Raw genomic sequence first — 20,402 nt, forward strand, 5'->3', positions numbered from 1 at the left:
GGAAAGATTACATTATACAATCAGAGTGGTTTGATTTTCTTCTCTACAATTTGTATCTTGGAAAACATTAGATTTTCTCCTAAACTTACGTGAAAAAGATAACAAAACTTAATGTCTATATTTAAAAAAGGGAAATTTTGAGCCCTGAACTTCCAGTATTGGAATGCAGTGGGACCACAAATGGACTTTCATAGACAAAATTTGTGCACACTGCTCTCTATTTGCTGAAGCGTTTCAAAATTTTAGAAGATCAGCTTCTTGCATTACATACTCAGGCTGATGAACAGGCACCTAACTGCATAAATCCCTCTTCATAATGATAAAAGTATACCTCTTACTGCTTTCAAGAAAAACCTGAATTAAGCTTTAAAAATACAGTATTAAAAGTTAGCTATAAGCTTATATTTTTCAATGCAGAGATTAATCAGATCTTGAATATCCGTAATATACTGAGCAGTCTTCAGCTTTCATAATTCATCTGGCTTCCTTCCATTTTTATTCACCACTCCTTTTCCACTCAAACACACTCAAACTCAATAGGTGCATGGACAGAGAAACAGATCCAGCTGTTTACTGTGGTTGCAGAGATTATTTCAGGAAAAAAGAAAAAAAGAAAATTTGCAAGATCACAGAATCATGGAATTGTAGGGGTTGGAAGGGACCTCCAGAGATCATCAAGTCCAACCCCCCTGCCAAAGCAGGTTCCCTACAGCAGGTCACACAAGTAGGCATCCAGGCAGGTCTTGAACATCTCCAGAGAAGGAGACTCCACAACCCCCCTGGGCAGCCTGTTCCAGTGATTAACAAGTGCAGTGTACCTGCATTGGACGCCTATACTTCCTGCATGCTGTGACGTGAGCAATAACACTTGCATGAGTCTCCTTGCTGACATTAATTCCATTCACTTTGATTATGCACTGGCCTGGGTGGAGACCTGCTGCAGCTGCCACTGTTCCTATTAAAAAAGAAATAACACAAAAACATGTAGTTGACAGACTTCCTAAACATTTCCTTTAAAACTTACATTTCAAAAGCCCCTGACTTCAGAGCGCTTCTGAAGTCAGCTGGACTTAAAGGAAACAGAGTTCCATTGACATTCCCAAGGATCCTGTCTGTGTTTTTGTCTTTTTTTTACCAATTCACTTGCAATAGTGTATTGTAGTGAATAAAGACAAAAGTCTTTACAATTTTAAGCAAAATACACAAAGCAGAGTAGAAGTTCTAAGAAACTTCAGTAATTTCCAACAAACTCTATTTGTTTGAGCAATGCAAAACACATAGTTCAGCAATTTATTTCCACAGTAGAACAGCCATCTTTGGGAAAATTCTCTATATCCACCTAAAGAGTACTACAAAAAAAAGCGGGTGTCTCCAGGTCTTTTCAGTATGACTCAAACCTAGTCCTGAAAGCCTGCTGGATTATGACCACCTACCCATTCAGTTCCTTACGTTTCTCTGGCTATTGCGAGAAAAGTGCAAGTAAAGTCAAAACCTATTGGCTAGAGAATGAAACATCAAAGTGAAGAAGCCAACTGTTGTAAAAGGCTGAACTGAATTTGCAGGGCTGACAAGTGGAAAACTACCTCACAACTTGTCAGTTTAGTATATCTGACATAAAATAATAGAAACAATACATATATATTTCTATTATTTTTAGGTCTTGGTACTGTTTAGAAAAATAAAAGCCACGGGAATAGACAACAGTTGCATTTTAAATCTAATATCAATTAAAGTCTTTGGAAATAATATTATTACTAGCTAATGTAATCTATAAAAGTCTGGATTTAAATAAATTATTAAACATCTCTCAAAAAGCAGAAATTTTGTTCTTCAAAGCAGAAAACAACAACAACAAAAACCTACGATTCCAATTCAGCAAAGTATTTAAACATATGCTCAAAGTCTTTCAGGTTAACAAACCACACAAGCAAGATTAAGGTACCACTGAGGCTAATTGGAATAATGTATGTGCTTAACGAATAAGGATAGGCAGCTGAATTGAGAACCAGGTGCAGAAATAATTACCACATCAGCTTAATAGTCTGCAGTTTATTACTTTCTCTCAAAAATCTAATTTCTGGCACCACAGCTTAAGAAAAAAAAAAAAAAAAAGTCATCATAGAGCTCTGTTCAAACCTGCTTGGCAGATCAATTCATTTTAAATTCGTCAATTACAAAGGTAGGAGGAGGTGAAAAGACATAACTGCTCCTCAATAGCTGAAAATACAGAGGTAGATGGCTTTACCATTAACAACATTCAACAGCAACAACAACAAAAATGCTTTCCTTCTTTTATTAACAAGGCATCAATCCAAAATTTATCAAGTTAGGGCCGGCAAGCATTTGACCATCACATTCACAAAATAGAAAAAGCAGTATTTTAACTAGCACTATTGAAAAGATTTATAAAAGGTGGATTTTCTGTAAAATGTTTACAGAACATTGGGGAACCAAATGGTCACATAACAAAGGAACTTTCAGGAAACAGTTCCCAACTTCCATTCACAGGATAATGAGCTTTTGGATTTGTCAGCTATTCCTCAAATCACAGCCTTACTATACCTCACCTTAATTACTCAGTGGATCTTATTTTGATTCATCTCAGCCAAGACAGTTACATGAAAAATGTATAATTACGTCATGCATTGACAGCTCTTACAACTTACCTCTCCCAACAGCATGGACAACTGAAGGGCCAAAGCCTCGGATTTGGAACCCAAGTCCATCTGCAGAGTCAGGAATCTTCACTGTCCTGATACATGCAAAAATCCAATATGAATATAGCAAAAGATAGTGTTTCATTAACATAAAAGTGGACAGCAATAAGTAGGACGTTTTTTACACAGGGTGTAAAATCCACACTTTTAGTCAATTCACAGTTTCAGATTCACCATCATTCATTTTCTTGATCATATGCACCACTAGCATCAGAATTAAGAGATACTGATATCAACCAGAGGAAGGCAATATTATTTCACACAAAATTTCAGTATGCCAATTAAGACCAAAGCAGCCTGCAGATTTAAAATTCCTCTCAAAGGACCGTGATTTGAGTATGTTGTCATACAACAGCAAGCCCTGGGAATGCAGGCAGTCTATCAGCTTGCAGCACAGAGCCTGGGGACCTCAGATCACAGCAGGTCTCATCAGATGAGCTGCAGAGGGCTGTGGAGACTGTGTTTGTGTTAGAATTTGTTAACTTTTATTGTTTTATTGTCCACAGCCTTTCTGAGCAACTAGGTAAAGTGCTGAGTTTTTTGAAATGAGTTGCCTGCTACTGTTCATGTAATGTGTACACATGTTGCGTTACACTCCTGCTTAGTCTATGCGCAAAGGTAATAAAAAAAATCCTTAGAATCATCACCAACAAAACACTGTTCTGAGAATCAAAATTCATATCTATTCCTTAAAATGAAACCCCGAGTTCACCCAAAATAAGTTAATGTGGTATTAGCTCAGATTCCAGAAAAAGCAACACAGCTGCATTAGCCCTTATCTGAGCTCGTTAGGTCACACATAACACTGCACTGATCTAACTCTACAGTCTTTACTTCCAGAGCCAGCTCTGTTAATATTTAACGGGTCTTTGCCCTGGACTCCATTTGCCAGTTCAAAAGAAAACTGATAAGTGAATGCAAAATGCATTTGAACTATAAGAATTCTGACATTCAGATATATTTGAATAATATCATTGCATTATATCTTGTTCTTTCCAGGGTTTTTTTGTTTTGGTTTGGTTTTTTTTGTTTTTTTTTTTGTTTGTTTGTTTGTTTTTTTGGTGTGTGGTGTTTTTTTTTTTTTTCTGGTAAATACAACATTTAGCATTTTGAGCCAATTACAAGCAGACATGAGATCCAAATCCCATTGGAGCCCATAAATTTGTACAAAATATTTGTACAAAATATACCTTGTGATCTTGTTAATGAATAAACTAAGAAAAAACGTCATTGGAGGTTTTAGCTAAGAATTTGTGAGAGAATCGTCTCTCCTGCCAACACAGTTGTGATGGAAGCAGCCTCTGACAAATGCAGACAGTAAAGGAAATAAATTCTTAAACTCATTCGAACTCCTCATTCACAAGATCATCTGTGTCAACCCTGAAATTCACTCACATTTTCACTGTGTGAGAAATTGATCCAAGATCAGCATTAAAGAAACGCTAATACAAGCTTTTTATGTTTGCTACAGAACGTTCATCTCAGTGCTTTTGTTGTTTTTGCTGCTTGATTGCTGTTGTTTTTTTATTATCAGTCCAGGTTATTGACTTCATGCCACTCTTATTTCTTTGCTCTTTTTCCCATTATGGTTACCACTGTACTTCTCAAGACATCTTCCTTATTAACAGAAGAAACGTCTCCATTCTGCTGCTCAAATTTCCAAGGCTCTCTACATGTTTTCTGACAACAGAGCACGACTTCCTACTTACTCTGCAAAACCTGATGAGAACTTCCTCCAGCTGCTGTTTCTTACCCTCCTATTTCACTATTATGTAGAAACCATTAACAACTACATTAACCTTACTAACAGATCTACACTTGTTTACATACCAAATGAACCCAGGCATTAGGCCTCACTTAGAATTTCTTCTACGTAACAAATTCCACTCAGGTAGGAGGGTTCAAAACTTTGTATAAACCTCATCTGTTGCAGAAAGACTGGAATTTGTTTACTTGCAGGGTTGCTTACACATCCGGCACACATACCAAAGAGGCCCATCAGATCACAAAGTCCAGCTTCTGGTAAACTAGGAACTAATCGTCACACAGAGGAACTTGTTTAATAAATATAGTAAGAGATAGGGGATTGAAACTGCCCATGTATTCCAGTATTTCTTTATACACTTGTGGTTTCTGCATACATGTAGAGTGCCAGACCTGATGACCTAAGCTCATTCATCTCTTCTTTGCTGATGACAAATATAATAAAACAAAGTCAAAGCAGATCAAATTGCTTGGCTTTATGAAGTTAAGACTACTAATAACTTTAGAGTGGTGCTTTTTGAAGTTCCACTTGACTTTGAAAATTTGCTTCATTTACAATTTCTAAAAATTTCCCCAAAGGAATGACAACTTACTCCCGTGGTTTAGTGCTCACAAGAACCCGCAGGGGCTTTCTGCTGTTTAAACACATTTTCAGGAAGCAATCCACTTCACTGAAGGGACGCAGAAAAACCAGGTCACCATTAATGGCAAAGATTTTTTTTCCAACTTCCAAGCCTGCCATCTAGAAAACAATAACAGTTGTGTATACATTTTGCTTTTACAACCAACAACACTGTACTTTCTTAATGCTTGCCAATACATGCAATGCCAATACGAATAATCACCACACATTTAAAGAAAATTATTTATGTCCCCTCAATAAGTACACAAGACATCAAAAGACACCAAAAGTGTTCTGGAACTGGTTACAGAGACCTATGAAGAGATCTAAATACAAGCCCTAGTTTCATTCAAGATGCTATGAAAGCATTACCATATTAGTTAATGTTGGAAAATTAACAAAACAGGAATTAGAAAGGAATTAAAAGCTTCTTTGTAAAGATACATATACCAAAATTCAAAACAAAATGTATCCTTAAAACTTCTATGGCCATACCTTTGAGGAACAAATTTATGTACAAGCTTTAAATTATGGCCTACAAGGAAAGAAACCATTCCCAGCCAGCATGGTAGGCATACACAGAGTTGCTTAAGGCACACACTAAGCCTTAGATGATGCCAGCACCTGACTGCTGTAAAAGGCCACAAGGAAACACACAAAGCTAACAGAGGGAAAAAAAGAGAAACATAGCCCTGGACATATCTGTATGGCTATATTATATTAGTGATCTACTACATCTATTTTTATTAAAACTTCAGTCCCACAATGAGATGTAGAAGGGCTTGAAATCCAGGTCTAAATGTTTCTTCCCATTGAAGTATTGGTCTGTATATTTGTACATACGACTCCCATGTTGTTCACCAGATAATATCAAATTACTCAAAGAGCAACTAAAGCAATACTAACAGATTGAAAGGCTGCAATTCATTCATTCAGATTTCTAAATTCTAGATTTTGCTTAATATATCCTTTGTTATGAAATACATCAAATACAATCTACAGGCTAGTATACTTTTCTATGTTCATTTAATATGCTATTCAAAGATGCTTACTCCACTCATGAGCAATGTCATAACTGGAATATTTTAATAAGCATAAAAATAAATTTATTATTTTTGTATTAAAAAAAAATTTGTATCACAAATTTCCTATGTAGAAAACAAGTGTTGGTAATGCTCACAGTTCTATTTTGTTTCAAACTAAACAAAGATTGATAACCACAGATTTCTCAGAACCTTCTGATAGTAATTATCATCTAATACACATTTTCTTAACTAGAATAAAACAGGGAAGTTAGTTTATAATATTTAATACCTCAGCATTCGATGCTTTCTCCACCACCTTAATAATTGGCACCTTATTTTTATCTTCTAAACCAAAACCATAGGTGCCTTCATTAGATTTAATCTGAAAAATAGAATTGTTCAAAATATTATTCAGAAAGTCCTTTAGGAAAGTATAGCTCAACTGATAAATGAACACATAGTGCTAATTTATTGTCAGTACAACCAATTTTTTGTTCTCATTCAAGCATATAATCATTTGGTTTAACTCACCAACACTGACTTAGCTATAACATTTTCCACTACTTTCAAATCATGTTTCATCAGTCTGTGTTTCATATTTGACCCTTCCATTTCTTCATCTGCGTAAAAACGGAACAGCAGTGGCTCATCTTTAAATTCACTTTTCTCTAACACTGTAAGAAACAGAAACACAGACATGAGTACTTGTATTACTGAACATCAATATACAGGTTAAGCACTAGCTGATTATCTTGTGTGTGAACCTAGTGAAATCTTAATTTTTAATCTAAAAAAAAAAATTTTTTTCCGGATCCATTATATATAGGTAACACTAAAATCCTTTTCAGCTACAGAATTTGGATTTCACCAAGCTTAGGAATAAACATTAGCTTGAAAAGGTTTTATTGAAAATACAAAGCACAAGATTTCTTCTTAAAACAGATTTAAATATACAGTTTTCAAAAGTTCTGCTGGACAGCCGCTGGAAATGTTCACAGCCAAGACCTGGCACTCTCCAAATGGTGAAGTATGCCAGGTTCAGTATTACAAATGGGTTTGCTGGGACTATGGAAGCAACTGGAACGGTGGACAGATACAGTCTGCATATTCAAAGACTAAGGGGCAAAAGAATGAACAGTGTCCGAAAGGACATTAATCTTCCATCCTTATCTAAACCAGCTGATGAGAAAATCATTTTTTCCTCATTTTATTTCAGTAAATGACCCATTGCTTCAATTGTTTTACTTAAGTTTTCCCTCTGATGCTATTAAATGCAACCTTGTTCACTTCATTTTTGGCACACTCTTTGTTCTCTGCTATCATTAGCATTTTCTTTTTTCTTTTTTTTATCCCTGCAGTCCTCTTTCTACAGCTGTCATTTCACACTTTTTGAAGTCATGATCCTGCACTCAATATCATTCCTCCAAAAATACTTCCTTTTGTTCCTACAAATTACCTCCATTAGCATCTTCAATCTCACCTAAGTAAACATGTATTACTTGATTAAGAATATTCTTTCAAAGAAACCCTCAGTATGCACTTTGACCGAAAATAATTTTTAGAGTATAAAATGGCGTGTTTTTCCTTCTTTAAGATTATAACAGTGGTATAATGAACCATCTTGCAATTCCTTGTTTAAATATTTAAGAGCCCCAACATTTCCCTTCTACTATGTGGACAGCATTAGAACAAACATAGCTTGTAGAGAATGCATTTACTTACCATGGTGCATAAAACCATTATCACAAAGAGCTACACCAAAGATCATAGCTTCTTCCCTGGTCCGGCAATCTCCCTGTTAAACCATAAGATGTATTTTTTATATATTTTAAAATATCAGCAAAATGCTTTCTATTTGCAATGGCATAATCTCACAGTGCCAGCAATAGTTGTAGATTACATTTACCATCATCACCTTTGGATTTTTAACAGTGAGCATATCACAGAATCACAGAATCACATGAGATATTATATGACATCGATATTATACTATAATATATATAGTTATAAAATGAAAATATTTTAATTAGAGCGCATTCTCAATTAAAATTGGCATAATGAAATCTGAAAATATTGACATTTTTAACTTCTATTTACAAAGCTGGTACATGTTGACTGAGTGAACAGGTTATCCTGTTCCTGGTTTGCATAAGATAAAATGGAATCATGACAGCAAATTGATGCTCACTTTCATCCCTCTAGTTAGTAAGTTAGTTTCCATAGCCTATCCATTTCATTTTAAGCCTCAAATAAGGTTACATGCTGAATCACAAAGCTAAGTCTCATTAAAGTTCAATTGCAAATAAGGATGATAAGTACAAAAGGAATTAATAGGATAGCTACCGGCAGCTGATTTCTGTTACTTTGCTAGTTTAAGAGGATTACACTTAAACATACATTGTTCTAATAACCCTCATGGTATTTGCATGTTATTTCACTTATTCCATCACAACCTTTCAAATCAGAAATGAAATACAATTTTTAGACAAGTACATAAATCCAAAGGTACAAACTTGCCTGTGCAATCAACCAGTCTATGAGTTTGTTAGCCATGACAACAGATTTGTAGGTTCGCAGATGATAATCTTTATCCCTGTCCAAAATAAAATAAATAAATATATACATCAACCAAAACATCAAAAGAGTCTAAAATTAAAGACAAACAAAAAAACGCAAACAAAAAAAACCCAACCCTTATTTTTTCTACATAAGGTAATACAAGCATGAACTGAGCATTTTGTAATAATTCAGAAATAAAGCTTCTAAAGTTGCCTCTGAAGTAAAGCAAGTCAAACCTTCCAGTATAGACAGCAAGAAGGAACCTGAACATATCTTATACATATCATTGCTAATTACATCACTGAAGTGCAAAGACAGGTGCCTTGTTATAGCTGGGACTCTACAAATGAAATAATGGAGAGTTAGTAAAGAAGAGAGTATATTAATCAATACAGTAAGCACCTAAGCATATACATTAGGACCTATAAAGCACTTAAAATCTGGAGGAAAAAAAAGTCATCTTGAACTTTGTTTGTAGTCATTTTATGCAGTTACACTTTTTTGTCTTCATAGTTCTTCCATCTTTTTTACTTCTCACAAACGAGCAATCTTAAGGTATGGGTTTCCTATGTTCAAACATGAAATTTTCATCTTCAGAACACACATGCTTCTTTTGAATACGTCTCTAAGGATTTTGCAATTGGACTCACCTAATTACTGGGGTAAAGAGACTGTGAAGACGACAGTACAGTCGTACACCCTGTTAAAATGAAAGATGAGGTTAGTTATGCATTCACACCCCAAAGAGCATAAGGGGAATGGACATAAAAAGTTCCAATGTACTTCATGTAGCTAACGCAACAAAACTATTCAGATGCCTATTTGTGCCAAAAGTAAAAAATTCCAGACAACAATATTGGTTATTAAAAAATGAGAAATAAAACATTTCAAACCAAGCTGCACTGACATACAACGCAAAAGAGGATAATCTTTAAGGTAGCAATAACGTTTTTTTTAAGGTATAGTATTTGGAAAAAAATACACCAAATCTGAATTACAAAGCAATTTTTCTGTGTACTAAGGTTTCCCCTATCACTGTTCACTCTTCTACACACAAAGCAAAGTTAAATATACATATATATATATATACACACATATTTCTTTTTATATTGAAATCACAAATTAACTAGGAAACTTAAAAAATGAATCATCTCAGATATGTGAAATGCTCTCAACTTAAATAAATAAATAAATAAACAAATAAAACATTTGGAGGAACTAAAATACTACCACCAAAAAATAGTACTGGAAAAAAAAAATCACATAAGTAATCCTTAGTAGATTATAATATATGATTATAAAAAAATTGTTCTGAAGTAGATTTCATCCCACACTGTTGTGTCTGGTAGCTCAGTATTGAATATTACTCTAGATACACCTTGCATTAACAAATACCAGCAGTAAAGCTATAATGAAAAAAAGCAGAAATGGAAAACAAAATCCAATTCACATGAATACAGAAACAGGCAAGTGTGAGGGGATGCTGTGTATTCTTGCATAATATTTATTTCATTTCTCAAGCAGAATCTCCATTTTGAATGCATTTTTCTTTGTAATAGCAACTGCTTCACTTTTTACCTTAGAAATCACTTCCTGCATCTCACTCCTTGGATAGTATGTTCCGTCATCGTATCGGAATCTGTACAGCATGTGTTCAGGTTTGAACTGGTGCTTATCAGTAACTAAATTAAAATTTAAAAAAAAAGTACATTGTCAGCTTATTCTTCCTACAGGAGAGTAAAGAAGGACAAAGTCAATGATTCTAATAACAGTTCATTACAAAATAGATTTCTGACAAAGGGAAATGAGTAAATCATCTGCCGCAAGTTGCTCTATGTCAGTGGTGATATTTTTCAAAACATTCAGGTAGTCCATAGGAAACTAATGAATTTTAAGTAACAGAATAAGATAAACAAACAGACTGGGAACAGTCTAGAAAACCAGGCACTTGCATGTGTTGTAGTCGTCAGCACTTTTGCAAAGCTTATCAATCAAATAGCCAAGAAGACAGCTTCTTTTCCAATTATCAATCTATTTTTCCACAGTACTCTACTCTAATTCTTGCTGAAACCAACCTCAGATGAGTCAATAAAGAATCCTCCAGATACCTGATCAGTCCTGCATGGGGGAGGGTAGAGGGCACGTCTTCCACTATAGAGAGCCAGCTGAATTTCTTGGTGCAAGAGACTCGCAATTCTTACAAGGCTCTTGAACAGCCTGGGTTGAAAGGGACCTCAAGAATCATGAAGCTCCAGCCCCCCTGCCACATGCAGGGCCACTAGCCTCCCCATTTAGTACTAGACCAGGCTGCCCAGAGCCCTATTCAACCCATCCTTGAACATCTCCAGGGACAGGGCATCTACAGCCTTTCTGGGCAGCCTGTTCCAGCACCTCACCGTTCTCTCCATAAAGAATTTCCCCCTGACATCCAACCTAAATCTTCCCTCCCTCAACTTCAAACCATTTCCCCTTGTCCTGCAGTTATCAACCCTTTCAAAGAGTTGATTCCCTTCCTGTTTGTAGGCTCCCTTTAGGTACTGAAAGGCTGCAATGAGGTCACCCCGCAGCCTTCTTTTCTCTAGATTGAACAAGCCCAGCTCTCTCAGACTGCCTACACAGAGGAGGTGCTCCAGCCCTTTGATCATCTTTGTTGCTCTCCTCTGGACCCTCTCCAACAGCTCTCTGTTTTTCTTGTACTGGGGGCTCCAAACCTGGACGCATTATTCCAGATGGGGCTTCACAAGAGTAGAGTAGAGGGGGACAATCACCTCCCTGTCCCTGCTGGCCCTCTCCTGATGGAGCTCAGTGCTTTCCAAGCTGCAGGAGCACACTGCTGGCTCATGTTAAGCTTTCCATCCATCAGGACCCCCAGGTGCTTCTCTGCAGGGCTGCTCTCAAGGACTGTGTCTCCCAGTCTGTATGGACACCTGGGATTCCTCTGGCCCAAGTGCAAAACCTCGCACTTTGCTGTGTTGAACCTCATGAGATTCACCCAGGCCCACCTTTCAAGTCTGTTGAGATCCCTCTAAATGGCATCCCTTCCTTACACTGCGGAAGTAAATATAAAGCAGTCATTTTGCCAAAGATCCATAAAGAAGGATCTTATCAGGTGGGTTTCCATTCAACAGAGTTTCACAAAATTTTGAGAACAAAACCTCACAACTTCATATGTTTTGTCAAAACATTTTCACAGTCTTCAAGCTCCTCGGTATCTCCACACATCCTCTGATTTGTGGATACAGAATTTGGACATGATATATACAGTGGTTTCACTGGTGTCATATGCAAAGAAAAATAACTTCTCTACCTGCATTTGATATATCTACAGATAGTAAAGCCCAAGACATTATTCCAATTGTCTTGAACTGATGGCTTGTGCTGAGGTGATTACCCAAAATAAACCCTCTTTTACATACCATAAATTCAAAGTACATCAGACACAAAGTTCACACATGTAGTGCCTGGCACAAATGTTGAAATGAATTTTACTGTAGTACGATCATTTCAAGGAGGAATAGATATATTTTAAAAACTAATATCCTACCCTTGCAGAAAATACATATTCCAGTACATCAACACACATCAGGAGTTTTTTAAAATTGGAAACTACAGGAGGTAGAAAACTCCACCACCAGGATCGTATCACAGAGGAAAAAAAAATGCCTGCAAAGCACCTTTCCATTCTTGCTTGCTCATGAACAGAGAAGTCTCCTTGCTCTGAAGAATGCTGTTTTGTCTTCACAGCCCCTACTAACACAAAGCACACCAAAAACTATGGTAGTAGGCCCACAGAGTTGCCACTTCCTGAACTCCAGAAGGCAAGGAAACCAGACAAAGGTGTTTCCAACTCAAATGTATTGTGCAAAATACTAAATATATCCAGGAAACGCTGTGAGTGAAGCTCTGAATTGCTATTCATTTTAAGGTGGGTTTGTTTTTTTTTTTATTCTTTTTTTCTATTGATTTGGTTTGTTGTACTCAAGTGGAAGAACAGATGTATCAACCACTGATATCTACCAGTTTCAGGTGTACATTTGCAAGAGCATAGTTTCAAATGCTTAAAGATGATAAACTGCTTCACTACCACTAAAATAAGGAATGCCAAGTTGTTTTGTATTTCACTACCAACCCTATACCCATACTCTCTTTTGGGACAGATTTTTATATGGCACACATCATGAACATGTTATTTTTACTTTTCTCCCAGGGTAATTTTGACTCAGATCAGTATACCAATCCCTTATTGTCTTGAGAGGAAAATTCCACCTCTATTCATCAGTAGTAAGTGACTGGACAAAATATCTCACTATGACAATGAATAAACAGATTTTATCTTTTGCAAAACTGGAAAAAAAAAACAAGGAAAAAAAGCTTAGCTTCTAAGAGTTCACAGACAAGGAAGCAAAACAATGCCCATCACAACACGGGTCTGGCACAGCTGGAATGAGCCATGTGCTAGAATATGTTGGGTCTAACAAAGCCCCCTACAACATTCACAATGTGAATAACAGCCAAACTTTCTTTCTGCCTTGCTCCCTCTGTGAAAACAGATGGTTCATTCAACTTTATTTTAAGAGTTCTATTTTCACTGAACCACAGCTGGATCAACTATTCAAAGTAACATGTCTGGCTCAAATTTCAGTAGTCTAATATAATTACCCATTTATCGTATGAAATTACACAATATTCATTTAAATCTGTACTGAGAAAGTCCATCAGTGTATCTGGGATATAAATTACAAGATCAAGTATCAGTATCTAAAGGAGAGCTATAAGAAAGAAAGGAATAGACTCTTTAGCAGAGTCTGTTGTGATTGGACATGGGGAAAAGGTTCCAAACTAAAAGAGGGGAAATTTAGATTAGATGTAAGGAAAAACTTGTCTTACAATAAATGTGGTGAGGAACTGAAATAGGCTGCCCAGAGAGGTGATGGATGCCCCATTTCTGGTGACATTCAAGGTCAGGCTGAATAGAGCTCTGAGCAACCTGATCTAGCTGTAGGTGTTCCTGTTCATTGTAGGGGAGTCAGACTAGATGAATTTTAATTGTCCTTCCAACTCAAACTATTCCACGATTCTAAGAGAAGAATCTCTGGCAAAAGAACCATTCAGTTGGAAACAGTCATGCGTTGAGAGACTGAATATGAGCCAGCAGTGCGCTCTGGCAGCTCAAAAGGCAAATGGGATCCTGGGCTCCATCAGGAGAGGGGTGGCCAGCAGGGACAGGGAGGTGATTGTCCCTCTCTACACGGCTCTTGTGAGGCCCCATCTGGAGTACTGTGTCCAGGTGTGGAGCCCTCAGTACAAGAAAGACATAGAGATTTTGGAAAGGGTCCAGAGGAGAGCAACAAAGATGATCAAAGGGCTGGAGCACCTCCCCTATGAGGACAGGCTGAGGGAGTTGGGCTTGTTCAGCCTGGAGAAGAGAAGGCTGCGGGGTGACCTCATTGCAGCCTATCAATACCTGAAGGGAACCTACACCCAGGAGGGGAGTAAACTCTTCAAAAGGGCTGACAACAGCAGGACTAGGGGAAATGGTTTTAAGTTGAAGGAGGGAAGATTTAGGTTGGATGTTAGGGGGAAGTTCTTTACTAGGAGAGTGGTTAGGCCCTGGAACGGGCTGCCCAGGGAGGTTGTGGATGCCCCGTCCTTGGACATGTTTAAGGCCAGGTTGGACGGGGTCCTGGGCAACCTGATCTGAATATGTATGTTGGTGGCCCTGCTAGGCAGGGGGGTTGGAACTACATGATCCTTGGGGTCCCTTCCAACCCGGGTGATTCTGTGATTCTGTGATTCTGTGTGTGTAGGAAACACAATAGCATCTGCCACTTGAATGACAACAGAAGAAAATCACATAGACTGACATTAAGGCATTTAAGACTACATCATTGCTGATGAATAACTTCAGTGTTTTTCCTCCTACTCTGTGTATGTCTAACATGCATACAGCTAAGTGGCACTCTGTTGCTCCCACTTTACAGCCAAGGATGTGAAAACATGGTGGCAAAGTATTAAATTCATTACTGGCTAAAGTATTCAAGCATTACAATGAAAACTATCAATAATTCCATCTAAATTTATGCCTTGAAACCATGCTAGAACAGTAGCTAACTTCACAACTCTTTCACTAACTGCTTTTTATTTTTTTTCAAGTGACTGAACTTACTGTAAACCAAACATGCCTTCAAAAGCAGAAGTTTCTCGAGTTTGTTTATAAGATCCTGCTGGATCATACCTGCTAGAAGCAACAGAGACAAGGACCACTCTGACAAGAATGTCCGGTAGATAAAATGTTACCAATGGAAATTACCCTGAAGAAATCAAACCTTATCAGCTCAAAAATGGTACCATTTCAGTGATACATCCCTACAGAATGAACTTAATACAGACAGTTGACTAGCAGACTGAAAACTTCAATATAAAAATATGAATTTTATTGAGTCTACAACCTAGTGAACAGGGCCTTAAAATTCAAAAGTTAAAACTTTTGGTTTCTAGGCCAGATTTAGTGATTAAACTTGTAATCCTCAACAGAGGATAAGGTACATTTACCAGCAGCCAGCTGTGAGTTTTTGCTCTTTCCTAACAACTCTTAGTCCTACATATGTTCCTAAAAAGCCTCACCTCACCTACATAAAAGGTTTAAATCCTTAAATGCAGAATCTACTTCAGTCTTATTCCAAGAGTTACTTTTGCTTAGAACGTAACAGCAATGTTTCTACAGGTCCTGTTTGCAATGCTGGGACTGCACAGGTCTAAATCTGATTAAATCAGCAGATCTCTCGTAAATTTTTTAGGTACGGGCAATGGCCTCATAGATCCCTAAAAAGACATAATGAAGATTCAACATATGACCACTTTTTTGTCAGACAAAATTAAATCCACACCAATTACAATAAGTACCTTGAAAACAAGCAAGTTCAAACTAATTATATTTACCATGGTGGATAATGCCATTTTCTAATAAGGCTTGGCCAAGATGAACACCTTCTTCAGATCTGTGTATCTCTCCAATTTCTAACAACCAGGACACAAATTCACTGAAGAAAAACATATTAAAAAAAAAAACAAACTTGAAATGTCATGATACCATATCTACTACATTTTCTTCTCAGTTACAAGTCTAGAAAGATGCCTTATTAACTTCATAAGTGCTTCTTAAATTGAGTAACCATTAGAATGCTACATCAACTTTAAAAAAATAATTTCTGCTTTTTATTATTTAGACATAATACGCAGGTCATTCCAAAAGTATGGCAGTATGATAGAACAGTAGGCCTGTTATTTCTGAGACATTCTGAGCACAGAAATAAAGTATGTGGTGCACAATGAGGAAATACTGTGTTTATGTCACTATAGATCTGATGCAGTCCAGAGATATCAATCTTATGGCACATTAGATATTTGTACATCTGTTACAAATCAAAATATTGCATAGAAAGGCAGTGCAATATTCATAGGTTCTAACTGGTGACCCAGAGAACAGCATACTTCAAAAGGGTCCATTTCAAAGACACAAAAAACCACCTTTCATTTAAAGGTTTAAGTGTTTTACAAAATTCCATATGATGACTGTATTCTTCACCTTCTTCCAACAGTCCCTCTGAGAAAATGATTCAGTCACAGCTTAATAATTAATCTTAATCCTGGTTTCAACTCTCACTGGCTACAAGATATTGGATAGTACATGAAAATCTCCTGTTTCATTTCCTCTTTTGAACACGGTGGTAAGAATCTTCACCAAAACACACAGTTGTGCAAAATATTGACTGTACTTTTATCAAAACATTTCCATACTCATCTGTCTTATGGTCAGATGAAATAAGCCTCCAAAAAAAAATCTGCCTCCAAAAGTGGGGTTTTTTTTGGTAATATACATAACATCTAACGTTACAGTACCTATTACTTTCTCTTCCTCTTGCATGCACGAGGAACATAGCATTCTAAAGATCTTCCACACAATAGGGGTAAATTTTTTAAGTATGTATGCTGCATTAAGTAATTCCATACCTGACATTCAGGCAAGAGGAAAAGGGAAACAGTTTTAGAGACAGATTTGTTTTAGGGGATTAAAGCAAATTTGACTCTCTAAATTAGGCATTAGAGAAACAAAAATGCATTGAACATGTAGAAAATTATTTCTCTAAAGAAATTATTTTATTGGATGCATTTTCATAGTTTCAGCCTTTGCCGCCTTGATCCTTTAAAAGCTACACATCCAGTTTCAGGCAGACCATTTTGCACTTTGACTAAATTCTGAGACGGATAGTTCTAACAGACAATGTGTGGTTTTCATAAAATCCCAAAGAAGATTTAAAATGTGTTTTCAGAGAGTTAGAATTCCTGGTCTTGAATGCATGTAATACCTTCCAAGAAAGCATTTGGGGAACGTGGTTAATTTCCTCTTCCTGTCTTTGATGAGACTCCCTTGCTTGCACATCATTTTGTACAGTCTTTCTCCTTGCTCAGAGATCATCACCCAAGTGTCTTGTTCCATGCCCAATTTCAAACCTGTTAAAATTACAATAAAATTTTATGAAATGACATTGCCATTACATTTCAAAATCTTCATCAAAATTGAGAAGCGCTATCAATATTTTACATTTCAACAAGCAAAAGGAATTGGTTTTTATTATTTTACTCTGAATCAAGACTTATTTATGAACATCTAATCTTCATAAAGCATAATCAAATGAGAGTTACAAATTACAGTGAAGTCTAATCGTTACTGCAAACGTAACACCTTTACCAACAATACCATTGATACTGCAGTGATACTAATCCTGTAATTTTCAGACTTCAGTATATGAACATTTACAAGGGAGATTTAAAAACAACTTTGTTCATACTCTTACCTTGTTACGAGAAAAGTATTTATACACTTTTTTTTTTTTCAGATTTCCAAGGAACTGTCCCTAATTATTTGTTATAAACCTGTTAATTTCATGAAAGATTAACCTACCCCTTTTCCACAAAAGCACTTTCATAACTAGATTTTTATTTGTTTCAGAATTTTCCCAAAAGCTATCAAGGAGATTAATTCAACATTTATTATTTTCATCTATTTCACTTCTTGAGAAAGTCACTATATTTTCAGAATTACAGATGAGTACAATAACAACCAGTTCTTGCTGAATTATGCATCACATTGACCACTGACAGAAGTTTGCTCTCCCAAGGAGTACCACAGATCTTCATAAACCTTGTATTTTCTCTACAACAGTTCTTAATTCAGGATAAACCACACATTTCTGGAATGTCTTATTTATGTTTTCAGTTTCTCTTTCCGAATTTGCACATTTTTAGAAATTATAACTGTGTATATTCAAGTAGTACTCTGCCTCTTCATTAATTCTGAAAAATAACCAGACAAAAAATTATAACAAAAAGCTAACAAAGGTATTGGTCACAGATACAGAAGTGTCTCTTACACACAAACCAGTTAGCAGTGGTGCCACACAACCATAAAACGTGACATACTCCCAGAAAAAGAACATCTAACCAGTATACTGCTTATGGAGCTTAAGGGATTCTGATGTTTTTCTCTGTATTGATTATTTGAAACAGGTAACCACAGCACCATCAGCCTTAAAACTGATGACCATTTAAATAGATTCCTATCTTTCAGAATGTCTCAGATGTTTACATAGAAGTCTAAGTACTCACGGAAAGATTTCCTAACAAAAGTTTCCAATTCAGCTTTATTTCTCATAGAAAGAAAATACATCTAAAAATGCAGCCCTAGCTGAGAGTGAATTCAATAACCACTGAAAAGTCTGCTGAACTATTTCACTTGGGACATTCTCTGCCTTTTTGTTCAGCCTCACCATACAGACTGCAAATAATGTAGGCTGAGCTTCTCTCAGCACACTGAATCTCCAAGTCTCCCAAACTCAATGGTCCAGAAAGCCCCAAGACATGGCATACCAAGCTGCATTACCATGTTCCACATTCTGTATTCACCTAGTCTAGAGATCACTGCAATCTAAGGATCTACATGAGATGAGGGGGACACAGCATCACTAAGAAGGAATGCATAGGCAAGCTCTACCACACAGCGTAGTAAAGGGGGCAGTTAATCATGTGAGCTTCACTCGCAGCTCAGGAGATTTGCCAAGTGTGTTTATTTAATTTAGTTGGTGGCTGACTCACAAAGGAGACAAAAACACTGTCCTCATATGTGCTAGTCATTTACACTTCAGGGTAAATAAACATAAATATATAATGCATGAACAGTTTCTACATATTATTAAGCAAATACACAATTAAAGCACATTTACGTTCAAAACGAATTCCTGAAAAAGTGTTTACAGCAGTGTTCAGACAATATCTGAATTCTAAAAACAGGCCCATTTTTGTTTCTGAGTGATCTGAGAACCTTTTAGCAATGAAGTTGATGTATCCTGCTTTTTAATAGGTATATATACAGATGTTTTGAAAAAATTATGCTGGAGGGGATGGATACATTTATAAGAGGATGAAGTAATTGAGATATTCAAGAAATACTTGTGAAGATTCTGTGTTACAAACCAAGCATGTACCAAATCCTCTCGTGCTCTAGCCTCCTCTTATTTCTTCCCTGGATGCCTCCTCAGTGGCAAAAGCTTTATGACCTCCAAGAGCTGAGTAATTCTTCAAATTAGAAGATGCTAAAATCTTTTCCTGACTTTAGAAAGCTACTTTCGACGTCAGGACTGGGAAGGTTTAGGTCAGACTCACCTCTGCTAGCAGTATAAAGTGAAATAACAAGAATACAACAACACAAAATACTCCTACTTACTCTTTGTATTCCTTACCTAAAGGTGCCAATCATCTAGAGAAACCAAAAAAACTTCGCAAAAGTGAAGTGGGATTTGTTAGAAATCTTTTTTAGCCAATTCAGACAAGGTCCTCCATTATCTGTTGCATTTGATGTCATCTCTTTCACACTGCTTTTCATTCAATATTCTAAAATGTTGATGCTTGGGAACTCTACAGCACCTTTTTAGCTTTTTCAATATTAGTTCTCATGAGCACCATTAATTTGTCAATTCTCAGACACTCTAGTGGAAACTCTAATCCGATGGCAGATGTTATACAAAAAACATTCAGCAGTCAGACTTAAAAGACCAAAGAAACACTGTTATACTCTCTTCAGAGTGAAGTCACAAAACACTGGCTACTACAACAGTCCATAGGAAATCTAGACAGACCAGAAACAGAAACACAGATCTCACCACAAGGTCATACTTTCTTTCACTACCAAGACTCCATACTTCCTTACTAATTAGGAATTTCAGCTTACACATGAAATTAGCTTCAGAAGATGATGATGCATCATTTTTCCTTGTTTCTATTTTGTGCAGTTTCACCTTTAATACACAATGTTATTTATAGTCACATTAAAAAAAACAGGATCAATTTTAAGCCAAGTATTCTTCCACCTTGGTTCAGAGATTCAAAAAAGATAGCTGTTTGGTAATGGTGATTTTTTACCATCTTTGATTAAGGAGAATGCATGAAATATGGGGTAGTGGGTATATTCTGTACCATCTCATGTTGGATCATCTGCATGAAGAAACTTAGGAAACCTGCTCATTTCAGTGATTCAAATTTCCATTCACAAAATGTGTACAGATCCCAAAAGGCATTCAGAATAGACCCTCCTGTATCACAAACCATTCTCAGGCCTTAGTGAAATTATGACAACATACTGTGGTTAAGGATAAGCTGCAA

The 20,402-nt window shown here is 36.5% G+C and overlaps 1 protein-coding gene across 2 annotated transcripts in view; it reads right to left on the minus strand.

Annotated features, from left to right (window-relative positions):
* PREX2 (phosphatidylinositol-3,4,5-trisphosphate dependent Rac exchange factor 2) overlaps positions 1–20,402 on the minus strand; it is a 218,495-nt gene that overhangs the window by 82,058 nt on the left and 116,035 nt on the right. For both annotated transcript variants that reach the window (XM_048938904.1, XM_048938903.1), the window contains exons 10-20: positions 17,054–17,198; positions 15,627–15,727; positions 10,266–10,369; positions 9,338–9,387; positions 8,646–8,721; positions 7,851–7,923; positions 6,660–6,802; positions 6,418–6,510; positions 5,075–5,223; positions 2,667–2,752; positions 819–955 (exon numbers count right to left, since the gene is read on the minus strand). In XM_048938904.1, the coding sequence (XP_048794861.1) occupies positions 819–955; positions 2,667–2,752; positions 5,075–5,223; positions 6,418–6,510; positions 6,660–6,802; positions 7,851–7,923; positions 8,646–8,721; positions 9,338–9,387; positions 10,266–10,369; positions 15,627–15,727; positions 17,054–17,198 (1,157 nt within the window). The remainder of the gene's footprint in view (positions 1–818; positions 956–2,666; positions 2,753–5,074; positions 5,224–6,417; positions 6,511–6,659; positions 6,803–7,850; positions 7,924–8,645; positions 8,722–9,337; positions 9,388–10,265; positions 10,370–15,626; positions 15,728–17,053; positions 17,199–20,402) is intronic.

The sequence above is a fragment of the Lagopus muta genome, chromosome 3 (genome assembly GCF_023343835.1).
Source record: "Lagopus muta isolate bLagMut1 chromosome 3, bLagMut1 primary, whole genome shotgun sequence".
Classification (NCBI taxonomy): domain Eukaryota; kingdom Metazoa; phylum Chordata; class Aves; order Galliformes; family Phasianidae; genus Lagopus; species Lagopus muta.